The 13075-nt window shown below is 41.6% G+C and overlaps 1 protein-coding gene across 4 annotated transcripts in view; it reads right to left on the reverse strand.

Moving 5' to 3' along the window:
• The window catches only part of LOC110503507 (protein phosphatase 1 regulatory subunit 37), a 55616-nt gene extending 44049 nt beyond the window's left edge, over window positions 1–11567 (reverse strand). Inside the window, exons 1-2 of one of the 4 annotated variants that reach the window (XM_021581847.2) lie at window positions 11439–11567; window positions 9566–10407 (exon numbers count right to left, since the gene is read on the reverse strand). In XM_021581847.2, coding sequence (XP_021437522.2) covers window positions 9566–10280 — 715 coding nt within the window. In that variant the 5' untranslated portion in view covers window positions 10281–10407; window positions 11439–11567. Of the gene's footprint in view, window positions 1–9565 lie in introns of all 4 variants that reach the window. The other 3 variants (XM_036961968.1, XM_021581848.2, XM_021581846.2) reach the window with 3 other exon arrangements.
• Between the last annotated feature and the right edge of the window lie 1508 nt (window positions 11568–13075).

Consider the following 13075-nt stretch of genomic DNA (forward strand, 5'->3'; position numbering starts at 1 on the left):
ACCATTTGCTTCATGGAGTACGTCACCACTCCTCATAGAGTTGATCAGGCTGTTGATTGTGGCCTGTGGAATGTTGTCCCACTCCTATTCAATGGCTGTGCGAAGTTCCTGGATGGTGGCGGGAATGGGAACATCCAGAGCATCCCAGTAAGCAGGCCATAGAGGAACTGGGACATTTTCAGCTTCCAGGAATTGTGTACACATGGGTCTGTGCATTATTATGCTGAAACAGGAGGTGATGGCGTGGGATGAATGGCACAGAAATGGGCCTCAGGATCTTGTCACGGTATCTCTGTGCAGATGAGCTTTCCTGAGACGGTTTCTGACAGTGTGGGCAGAAATTCTTCGGTTGTGCAAACCCACAGTGTCATCAGCTGTCTAGGTGGCTGGTCTCAGACGATCCCGCAGGTGAAGAAGCCGGATGTGGAGGTCCTGGGCTGGTGTGGTTAGATGAGGTCTGCGGTTGTTAGGCCGGTTGTAGTATTGCCAAATTGCCTAAAACAAATGGAGGTGGCTTATGGTAGAGAAATGAATAGGGATGCACAATATATGGGTAAGCATATCGGAATCGGACGATACTAGCTAAAAGTGCTAACATTGGCATGTCTAGTTTAACACAAAACCAATGTCAAAGCTGACATGCATACCTATATAACGTAGATAGATGACGTAATGACGGCACAAAAAGAGTACAGCGTTACACGTGCAACACAGCAGTCCTAACCTAGCACACAATGTCTGCTGTGTGGATATATTTTTACATTTCAAAAGGAACAAAAAGGCCATACGCAATGTTTGTGCTGCTATGATTTCCAATTGACATTTTTCAATACCACAAACCTAATTACTCATTTGAAAGTGCATCAGACGTTGAGCGACTACTTAGAACAAAAGGGGAACTAAGGGCACTCTTCCAACAACTAAACAAGTTTACTTCTTATGGCTTGGGGGCAGTATTTCGACATCTAGATAAGAAGCGTGTCCAAAGTAAACTGCCTGTTACTCAGGCCCAGAAGATAGGAAATGCATATAATTGGTAGATTTGGATAGAAAACACTAAAGTTTTCAAACTGTTAAAATGTCTGAGTATAAAAGAACCACTAAATGTCAGTCTGTAGACTGTTTCAGGCTTGTTTTCTAAAAAATGAAGAAGAATGAGACCTCTCTCTCAGTGGACTGTAGAATCATGCAATACTGGTTTTGCACGTGACCGAGTGAGCGCCCTTTGTTGTTTTTCCTTTCTATTGAAATCGCTATTGTCCGGTTGAAATATTATCGATTATTTAGACAATTGACAACCTGAGGATTAATTATAAACATCGTTTGACATGTTTCGATGAACTTTACCGGTACTATTAGGATGTATTCGTCTGTATACGTTTTGACTGCCTTTGAGCCAGTGGATTACTGAACAAAACACACCAACAAAACAGAGTTTTTGGGATATAAAGAGGGACTTTATCGAACAAAAATAACATTTGTGTAGCTGGGACTCTTGTGACTGCAACCATATGAAGATCTTCAAAATATAAATGATTAATTTTAATCGCCATCTGACTTTTGCAATTCCTTTACTTGGTTGTAAAATGTTTATATGCTTTTGTAAGGGGGGGTGCTGTCCTCAGATAATCGCATGGTATGCTTTCGCCATAAAGCCTTTTTGAAATCTGACAAAGCGGCTGGATTCACAAGAAGTTAGTCCTTAAGCCGATGTATAACAATGTATTTTTTATGAATGTTTATTATGACTATTTCTGTATTTTGAATTTGGCGCTCTGCAATTTCACCGGATTGTTCGAGGTGGGTTGCTAGCAGAACGCCTGCACCAGAAAGGTTAAAGTCGAGCAGTCATTTGAAAGAGTAAGAACATTTCAGCGAGACAACTCAAAGGCGAAATCCATTAAAGCCAAGATAATGGAATTCTTGCCCTTGATAATCAACCGTTCTCTGTCGTGGATGGATGTTGGCTTTCGTCGACTGGTCGAGCACCTGTACACACTACCAAGTAGGCTCCATTTTTCAGATGTTGCCCTACCGGTGTTAGACAGTATTGTTGAAACTCACATCCATGGGCTACTTGCTATGGGCGTCACTGCTATTAGCTTCACGACTGACATTTGGACCAGCAACGTCAGTCCCATGAGCATGCAGAGTCTAAAAGCACAGCGGGTCGACGAGGATTTCGTACTGAGGAAAGCCATGTTGCATGCACAAAAATGTTCCTGGTTCTCATTCCGCTGCTGCCATTTCAATGGCATTTGAGAAAATGAATACACTCCTTGCTCCATTCGAACTACTGACTCAAGAAATAAGCTCATCAACTGAGTCTGCAGCAGACGTGATACCCTCTGCCATGGCATTGAAATGCCTGCCAACAAACCTGCCTACACAGACCGTGGGGTTAAAACTGGCAAAAGTACTCTACTAGAGGCTGTGAACAAATGATTCAGGGGCATTCTCTCTGAGCCTCTTTACTGTGTCGCCACCATGCTCGATGCTAGGTACAAGGACCGCTACTTTGATGCAGACAAGAAACAGGGTTTACGTAAAATGTTACAAACACAGCTGGACAAGATGGAAACAGACACAGTGACAGTGTGCACCGAGGAAGAGGACACACGACAGAGCTGAAACTTCACTGTTTGACACGTATGATGAAATCCTGTCTGAGAATGAAACGACTGAACAAATGAACAACGAAACAGCCCAGTAAGAAAGTGAAATAAATAGGTTGATGTTTTACTGGTAATGGGGACGTACATAAATGCCAACAAAATTACTTTTTGGTCAGTGTGTGGGTTTCAACTATTTAACTGTACTAGAATGCTTAAAAGACCGCTCAAATTTTTAATATTGGTTATCGGGTTTGTTGGAAAGGAAAACATTGGATATCGGCCAAAAATGTCATATCGGTGCATCCCCATAAGTTACCATTAAATTCTCTGGCAACAGCTCTGGTGGACATTCCTGAAGTCTGCATGCAAATTGCATACTACCTAAACTTCAGACATCTGTGGCATTGTGTTGTGACAAAACTGCACAATTTAGAGTGGCCGTTTATTGTCCCCAGAACAAGGTGCACCTGTGTAATGATCATGCTCTTTAATCAGCTTCTGGATATGCCATACCCGTCAGGTGGATTAATTATCTTGGCAAAGAAGAAATACTCACTAACAGGGATGTAAACAAATGTGAGAAATAAAAAGGTTTTCGTGCATATGCAACATTTCTGGAATATTTTATTTCAGCTCATGAAACATGGGACCAACACTTCACATGTTGCGTTTATATATATTTGGTCAGTGCAGCTGGCTACATTCTTGCTATGATAAACATTAGAAATATGATGGCCATGCATCGTTTTTGCAAAAAATACCTTGCTTTCTGTTGCATGCTCATTTACTTATTGCACTTCTGTTGTAATCTGATGAAAATGAAGCTCTTCTGCCGAATGTGTTGCACTAATGTTTTTTCTGTGAAGAAAAACTATAGTTGCACGTCCCTGATCACTTGATTGAAGCAAAAAAAAAAAAAAGAAAGAAAGTTGGCCTTCAATATAAAATGCCACCCGTCAATAAGCAGCTGGACTCACATGCTCCCGCTTTCTCCCATGTGCTATTTTACAAACAATTTTCCCCCTGGACCACATCTGGCCCCACTCACTCAGGGACACACATGACTATGAGAAACAAGCAAACAATGTCCAGGCCTGGCTGTCTAGAAGAAACCAACACAACCACAGTGGCACCTCTGTACCTCCTCCAACTTTCTCCCTCCTGAAAAGTCGGCATGTCTGGATTTGGTAACGATGTCGATCCAGCAACAGCAGGGAATCAAGCGCCCAGAACCACATGAAACGTGATTATGAAACAATGCTAATTTAGAGCTAGCCTGCTTGTCAATAATTAACAGAGGGCACTTAGCCTCTCCGGTAACACAGGGGAAATTTCTGTTTCTCTCACTGCCCAAGTGGAGCGATTTCACCTTTAGATGCAGGCAGTGTTGCATTATACACCAATTTAATTTGTTAACATCTGTTATAAGTGAATTAACGTGTCATCATAACAGGTCATAAGGGTCATCTACTCCTGAGGAAGCAAGATAAATATTTTCTTCCACCTTAGTGACGTGTTAATCTGTAATTAATTGTGGCGGCAGGTAGTAACCGCAAGGTTGCTAGATCGAATCACCGTGCTGACAAGGTAAAAATCAGTCGTTCTGCCCGTGAATGCAGTTCACCCACTGTTCCTAGGCCATCATTGTAGATAAGAATATGTTATTATCTGCCATGTTAAATAAAAGGTTAATTTTTTTTTAAAAACACTTCGATTTCAAGACAGCTTCACTGTAACTGTGATGCCACTGAACAGCAACACAGTAGCTGAGGCATTGTCAGGCAAAGAAGGATTGTAATATCATGGGCTAAAAACAGTATGACTGAACTGGCTCTCCACCGGGCCTGTCTATTTATAAGTGAGCAGGCATTTTGTGATGAGCGTCGGCCAGCCCTGTTTAAAACAGATAAGAGGGGTGATAGGTGTTTTATGTGGGAAGCTAGCCATCCCTCAGGCAAAAATTGTGCTTCAATAGCCTAGTTTCCAAAAGAGAAAAATAATGAAGGACGGAGGTGGCTGAAGAACAGTTTTTAGTACAAAAACAAGGTTGTCATCCTAAACACCACAAACTCCTAGAGGCATGTTGTTTTCATAAGTGAAGTGGAGCAGAGCAGCTCCCCCCTGTAAACACACTGGTCAAAATGGTGGCCTCTGACTGCACTGGCTGCAGTCCCAAGGTCCATGACTGAAGTTCAGACAGACACAGTTAAAAGGGCAGGGTTCATGTCATGACCCCAAACTACAGGGGCAGAGAAGGACAGACACAGCACACTACAAACTGCAGCCAAGAAAAGGTGTTGGCCTAGGCTAAACAACCAAGAGTTAAGCCTCTAAGGTCCAAAGGTACATCATTACTGGTGCCAATTTCCAAGTGGGCCTTTGTGTTGACATGAGATCACATGTAGGCTATGCAGCTTTCTACATATTATCTTATTAATGGGAAAATGCTTTCACTTATATTCATAACCAAATGCAGTGTAGCTTAGATAAGAAATTGACAAAAATAAAATTGGAGATAACTCTTACTTGTTTACAAAACCCAAATATTTACAGTTGTCAACTAATCTAATTTGGGTATGTAATATATGTCAATAGAAAACCAACGACAGCCCACATGCTTCTTGCATAATGTAAGGCAGTGGTTCCCAACCAGGGTTACTAGGACCCCTGGGGGTACTTGGCATATCCACAGGGTGTAGTTAAGAATATTAATGAGCCCGTAGGCTTACTGGTCAAATGCACATGAGGGGGTACTTCCGGGGTACTCCGGGCAGAGAAAAATTCAGTTGACGGTACAGTAACTGAAAAAAGGTTGGGAACCACTGACGTAAGAAGGAGAAAGGTTGGATGAGAGGGTGAAAGGGGAAGAATGAAAGAGGGAAGGAGAGGGGGAATAATGAGGGAGGAGAGGAAGCAAAGCGGCTAAGAGTCATGCTGGGAAGCTCAGGAATCCGAGGAAATGATGCAACATGTGCCCAGCCAGGACTGAAGGGAAGGGACAAGTTCTACAAAACAAAGAGGCTAGGATTCCATGTACAATCTCACTGCAGGGCGACAAACAAACACCATGTAGGGAGCAGAGTCATCGATCAATTTGTTCAGACTAAAATTCACCTTTAATGTTATCAAGGCTCTACAATGCTGAGTGGATCTGTACTTCAGTGGCAAACTGCATAGTGATCTATCGACATCGTCAATGCTGTGAACTAGCGACGCGCCGCAGAAACTTAACAGACAATCGTGAGTGTTACCCTAATGGCCATGTAAACTGTGACCATTCTGAAAATGTCAGCGTGTAAGACAACAAGGAAAGGCTACATAATTGCATGACTTGTAGCTACGATCACAACTAGGCCTACACCATTATGGAAATAACAGCCTACAGTTTAGTCTAATACTGAGTAGCATCCCATTGCTGGGTCTGGTGGAGAGAGCAGCACCAAGCACCTGTTTGAGGCCAGTTTTGTTCCTCTTGATGGCTAAGATGAGGTTTGGGCTGTGAAGAGCTGATCCTAGGCCAGCGAGTCAAGGAAGTATCCAGGCCGGATCCATTGTGGCGATGATGAGTTCAAGTGAACCATGAAGAGGATTGGGGGCGGGGATGGAGATACATTTCATTTACTGGGCCTCAGCTCAGTCACTGCCTATCACACCCGCTTAGTTAGACACACTTCTTCTCCATGAGTGAACATCACCCTGGGAAAGACTGCTAAAATCAGGACAACGAGAGAGAGAGAGAGATCCGGGCTAGGCCTACTCCTTCATGAAATAGCAGTGAAAAGGACGGAAAGACAAAGACAGACAAGGGTACCGGGTGGGGATTGAGCACAATGCCGGCTTGTTACGAATACTAGGCCTATGGCTCAAACTTCCTAGGATGTCTAGATCTGGATGTTTCAGATGGTGAAAATGGAAATAATGAACGTGTCGAGGGAGTAAAACAGCAGTATACAACATCACTCATTCTTCTGCAGAACCCTTCAACAGCACGACTGATTCATTTAACAATAAATGGGTTATCATCATGATTAAAGCCATTTAACATTGGCCTGAATTTTATCTACCATTTAGGGCTGGGCGGTATACCGTATTTGACTATATACTGGTATTGATGCATGGACTGGTTTGAGATTTTACTTTATCTCAAACTGCATTTCAAAATTTGTTGTTAAAGGTGATATGAAACTCTGGTGTATTCAATGTCAGTTTTTATAGTTTACTCTATTTGCTACTTAAGTCATCTCCTCCTTTCCCGCATGCCGCTAACCCCACCAAGTCTTGCCCCGTCACTCAAGGAGAGAGCAGTTGCTCGACCACAGAGTCACGGGCACGTTCTTGTCGTTCACTTTGCATGGTCAGATGGATGCAGCAATGTTGGTGACATGCTGCTTTCTACAAGCGTTCTATACACAAACTAATAGTGTATCTTACTCTCTGTAAACTATCTGCTAGTTTGTCTTTTCTTAGCAAGGTGTTGCTGAAATAATTTGTGTTAGCCGCTAATGCTAATCACTAGTTAGTTGGCTAGCTAGCTTGCTAAAGGAACCAAGGGTCAGAGCAAACACAGCTAACTAATACCGCCTGGTACCAGTGCTGGTATCGGCCTAGATAAGCATGTTTATGCAATGCTATCTTATCATTACAGAGTAATAGGCGAAACATTAATATGTTGGCTAGCTAGCTACATGAAGAAAGAAAACATGTAATGTAACATCTAATTAGGTTCACTTGGAAACACTGACAAACACTTTGGTTCCTGTCAATAATTCCTCCCTGGTTTATTAATTCATTGTCATGTCAAACAATAATGTATTCAAGGAGCTGACCACTCTACTCCAACTATAGAATTAGAATAATCATTATATTTCCATGATTCCAACAGTTCACCAATTAACTGGGCCTTACATTTCATGTTGTGTGGCAGTGTGGAAATGATACTAAAACTGCAGGAAACACAGAAATTGATGAAAATGCTGACAACGTTTTTTGTTTCGTGTTAGATTGAACAGTATAAAAATGGAGAAAGACCCATTGAAATCACTTAGAATGTATGTGCTGCCACCCTAGAGTCATGAACTACTCAAAGCATATTTAGAACTTATATTATAAAAAAAACGTCAAATACCATCATAAATGTCAACGATATTGTGATATGATCTTTTGTCCTTATCCCCCAGCCCTACTACCATTTAGTCATTTTTACAGTCGGCAGAGTAACTGACATGACTGATAGTATTGTATTGATAGAAATATAGGAATGCACTCACTGATCAAGATAAGTCATATCGCTACCCTAGATGGCAGAACGTTATCTTGAATCATGTGATATCCCTGACACCCTCCCTCTCCGGCCACTGGACCTTTGAAACTTAAATAAACTGATAACTTCTTGTCGACCATGGCTGTAAACTCAGGAACCCCATGATGTAACGGGGAGAGACGTCGCCTGCAACCTGATTAAGTTTCATTTTCACTTGCCCATTTGGACGTTTGCATTCGCCGTGAATGTTACCCATGAATGAACTCACCGAACGAATTCCTGTTTAGATGTGAAATCAAATTGCACAAATTAGGGTATTTCTAGTCATGTTCTCCTATCTTTTCTCCTATCTAGGAACTAACGTAAAACAAATTGAACTGTGTTGAGTTAGTGACATGGTAAATGTCATCCACTTGACACTCATTGGACATGACTGTCTGAGTAGGTTTGTTTTGGTGTTATAGTACTATGACGTTATCCATACAATTTCAATTCAATTGAATATGCATGTCAACCTTGCTGATTTTTTGCAATACCTGAAACATCCCCACCCGACCCTCCTACGTTAAATAAACCTAGTCTGCAAGTGCTTGGGGTGCCTACAGGGAATGTTCAATAAAGAGAAACTGCAGAATCTTTGACAGAATAAACACACAGGCATACAAATACTTGACTTGGAGTCCTACATGATTTGTTCTGTATGCAAAACGGAAACAAAACTGAAAAACAAATTGTCCATTCAGAATGAATACACCTCTACCCCCATAGCAGATGTAAGGAATATCACTATAAGCCACATACAAAAACATAGGCTAATACTGAGATGTTTTCACGAAATAAACACTGCCCACTACTAAAACGGCATACCTTTCAGGAGTGCCTGGTCTGGTTGACGACTAAGACGCCTAAGGGAACTTTCTCCACCAGCTCAAAATTAAATAACTCATGTGGAACCATTATCAATGGTATAAGAAAGAAAAAAGGGATGACGCCAACTAGTGGGCTTTTTAGTCCTGAAGACATCAGTGACAACAAAAAATGACCTGGGTGTTGAACTAGCTTTGGTCCCCACCTTGTATTCTGATGATTCAATTCTTCATTTTTACAAGGGGGTCTGACAAATTTATATAGGGCCTAGGTATTGCCTTGGGATGAAATCGATATGAAATGTATAATGGTGTGATCACATGGGCCCAATGGTCACCATGGAAGGCAGAGAAGCAAGAACGAATGAAACAATCCAATAGGATTCACTATCAATATAGCGATACTACGAGACCAGATATTTCATGGCAAAAAAGATTAGACTAAACTCTATGGCCCTATAAAAGCCTACTTTGTCAAATTGTGGGTGCTATAGCTTGCAAAAAAAAATGTTCTGGACTCTAGGTAACAACATAATGCTGTTTGTTTCTAACATTACAAGTGGTTTCATCAATAAGTAAAATTTGCAACTACCCTACAATCCAACAGTAAAAGCGCAAATCTGGTGAGTGCAACAACCCTCTATTAGGGCCGGGACAACAGAAAGGTACTCCGTGACAGTGTCCCTCTGCCAGTCAGTGTAGAGCGCCAGTCTACACTGTGTGGCATCCCCAGCAAGGCTAAGGACACCATATAAACAAGGCCTAAAAATATATGAAAGGGTCACATCAGCAAATATTGCTTAGAAAATTGAGTGAGAAATTACCATGTCTCCAAGGGTCCTTGGGCTCCACTGCTCCAGAGACAATATCCTCATCTGAAGGAAAAGTCACCCTCTTGCCATTTTTGTGTTTATCATCCCCCTCATCCAGGGCTGGAGAGAGGGCCTCTCCTGTGGCAATGACAGGTGGCGAGTCCTCCTGTTCTGAGGGTTTATCAGGTTCCTTGTCCGTGACAACATCTGGGGTAGATGAATCTGGATTGGTACCGCTTGAGAATGTCTCCTCTGCTAGGGATGGTCCCTGGTCCGTAGGTTCTGACTCCAACATGCCACTTTCATCCAGGCTCAAATCCACACTAATGTCCATATCCCCACCATCATCCCCTTCCTCAATAGCAAACATGAGGGCCGATGGTGTTGTATCCTTGATACTCTCCTCTTGGTCGTCATTAGAAATGGCAAAGTCAGAACTGACAATTGCAGGGGTATTTGGGACGCTGTTGTTCTTATTCCCGTTCACTTCGTCGATTTCCAGTGTCTCTTTTGACCAGTGGTTGTCCTCCCCCCGCGGGTTGTCAGTGAGCCTGGCTAGAGAGGACGTGTCAGCGACCTCGGTGCCAATGCCTTGTTTGCACAAGTCTCCATCCATCAGTTCCGAAATCCGGGGTATGATCTCTTCCGAGTTATTGGTAGTATTGTCATCGACATTACTCTTCATTTTGACATTGCACAAATCTAGAGCTTGCTCCTCGATATTCATATTTTCATTTCCAGGAAGGTAGTGTTGGCAATTGATCTAGCAATTTGACGGGATTCGAGAACTCTGCACTTGACACAAGGTTGATTTCAGTCTAGCCTTTGAATGCTGGTCTTCGTTCCTAAAATAGCTAACAATTTGTAAAATAAGTACTTTCATCGAAAATGTTTACAACTTTGTTTTGACAACAACGACAATATGAAGTGCATTCTGAGTGTTAAAAGTAATTGGTTGACAAAACAGCTATTTGTGCTCACATGCACAACTATTTCAAGATATAATTTCTTGACTGGTTTGATACGTGATGCGTTCCTGCAGTTCGGAATATTTATAGCCTGAAATTGTAATTCAGAAAACCTTTGATAAATCGACCATATCCCATGTCCAGCAACTGTAAATAGTTGTCAAATTATCAAGATCTAAAGGCAACACACCGTGTGTCAAACGACTGTGACAAACAAATCCTAACCGAGAAATAACATATTATCCTTCGACAGTAGCTAGTCTCAATCTAGTTTATACTTCTTTAGCTAGCTAATTTAATGCTAGGTAACCACGATAGATAATGAAGTGCATAGATAGCCGTTTTTAGTTAAAGTATTCTGTATTTTGTTCGTCAGCGCGCTCTAAAAGTGGATGTGGAAGCTAGCTAACGTTCTAACTATATATTGGGTGACCAGCTAACGTTACCTGGCTAACTAGCTAAAACTGTACAATTCGCTCACGGTGCCTCCATTACGTTAGCAAAATACTATGCATTGTGCATTAAGCAAACTAGCTACCTAGCTAAAGTAGTTACCCAACAATGACATCTAGAACAGTTTAGTTTCATGCACCTTTCGGTAGACCCAAATGCTTTGTTTTCGAGTTTATCATTCTATTAAAAAAAACAAAATTAAAAATGATTTCCTAATGTCGCTCGCGGTCTCACCGGAGCACCTCGCATCGCAATCCCCGAATAGGCAAGGAAAAAACAAGCGTCATAGTCCGGAGCATGTTTTAGTTCGTGCCCAAAATGATTTAACTGTAGAGCAATACTCTCTTTTTCGATTGTTACTGTAAAACAAAGACGTGCCGCTTATTGACGTTCTCCCGAGAAGTGCTTGAATGCAAATATGCTGTTTTATCTCCTCGTCCGTGTGCTAACTAGCATTAGCTTACTCAAGTCGAACAACTGTTTGTTGTCTCTACGTCATCGCAAATCCGTGGGCATGGGGAGGTTCACTAGTTACCACAGCCACAAAGTAAATATTGGTCTTAATTTAATATGGTTAGGTATAAAGCATGCCAATCAGACTTGAAGAAGAGAAATTGTAGAAATGGGCGTGGTTTATTGCTTTGTGGCAACTAGTGACGCCCAGGGGCATGTTCAGTGGACGCAACGTAGCAACAAGCGCCAATAGAAATGCAATACGCTGCCAACATCGAACGGTCGTAGGTATGCTAATATGTTTGACGTAGAACACTTCTAATTCATATCATCTATTTCTATTTGCAGCGTTTTATAATGTTGCTGAGAATGATTACGATGCTAAGTGATCATTTGGTGTAAGCGCTTTCACCTAAAACATACAGTCAGTTGAAACAAAAATAATTATTGTCGCAATAGGTGTTACAAATATGTGCTATGTCTGACAAGAAAGTGTGATGCACATTCGCAAATTCTCGCCCCTTGGCCCTTGAAGTCAAACTTATCGAATTGTAACATGTGGACACAACTGGGTTTCCACTAGATAACACAGCCACAAAGTTAAAATGGTCTATATCGTAGAAAAGAATAGAGCAATTGTAGAAATAGGCAGGGTTTATGACTTTGTGGCAATAGTGACCACCACACAACTGTACAGAATGATGACGACAATACTGTAATTACGATAACTAACTTTGAAAATATCCTAATCTTTGCATCATGCATCACCAAGGGTGACAACACAGTGATACTTGAACTGATTTGATTTGAGAAACAATTTTGTTTACAGTTCCATCGCCTACGAATCCCAATTAATCTCATTGCATACAGACTCAGATGGCAGTGTTGGTGAACTCTGAATAGACCTACCAGTGATTGAATCAATAGAACACTGGGATGGGCTGAACAATGGGTCAATTGTTGATCTCCCCCTAAGGAAGGACAGTCCATAGATATCCTATTAAATTACTAGTCTAATTCCTAATTCTCTGGGACAATAATTAATTGATTAGATTGTTGGGTCACACTTACAGTGTCCTTATGACAGTATTATGTGAACAGAATGAAATGACAGACTTGGAAAAAAATACAACTATTGCCAAATCGCCTTCCAGGTGTTCTTTGTGTGATCAGTTCTTTATGCACTTAATCAGAATACTGAATCAAACATTCTTTTTCATGTCTGTAGTGTTTACTAAAAATATACACTGAGTATACAAAACATTAAGGACACCTGCAAGGGAAGGGGAGGAGATGGGTTAAAGAAGGATTTTAAGCCTTGAGACAATTGAGACATGGATTGTGTATGTGTACCATTCAGTCTGTGAATGGGCATGACAAAACATGTAAGTGCCTTTGAAGGGGGTATGGTAGTAGGTGCCAGGCACAGTGGTTTGTGTCAAGAACTGCAACACTCCTGGGTTTTTCACGCTCAACAGTGTATCAAGAATGGAGCTGTGTATCAACAATGGAGCAACAACGGTTCAGCCGCGAAGTGGTAGACCACACAAGCTCACAGAACAGAACAGCAGTGTGCTGAAGCAGGTAGCACGTAAAAATCAGCTGTCAGTTGCAACACTCACTAACACGTTCCAAACTGCCTCTGGAA

Source organism: Oncorhynchus mykiss, chromosome 24, assembly GCF_013265735.2.
Source record: "Oncorhynchus mykiss isolate Arlee chromosome 24, USDA_OmykA_1.1, whole genome shotgun sequence".
NCBI classification, from domain to species: domain Eukaryota; kingdom Metazoa; phylum Chordata; class Actinopteri; order Salmoniformes; family Salmonidae; genus Oncorhynchus; species Oncorhynchus mykiss.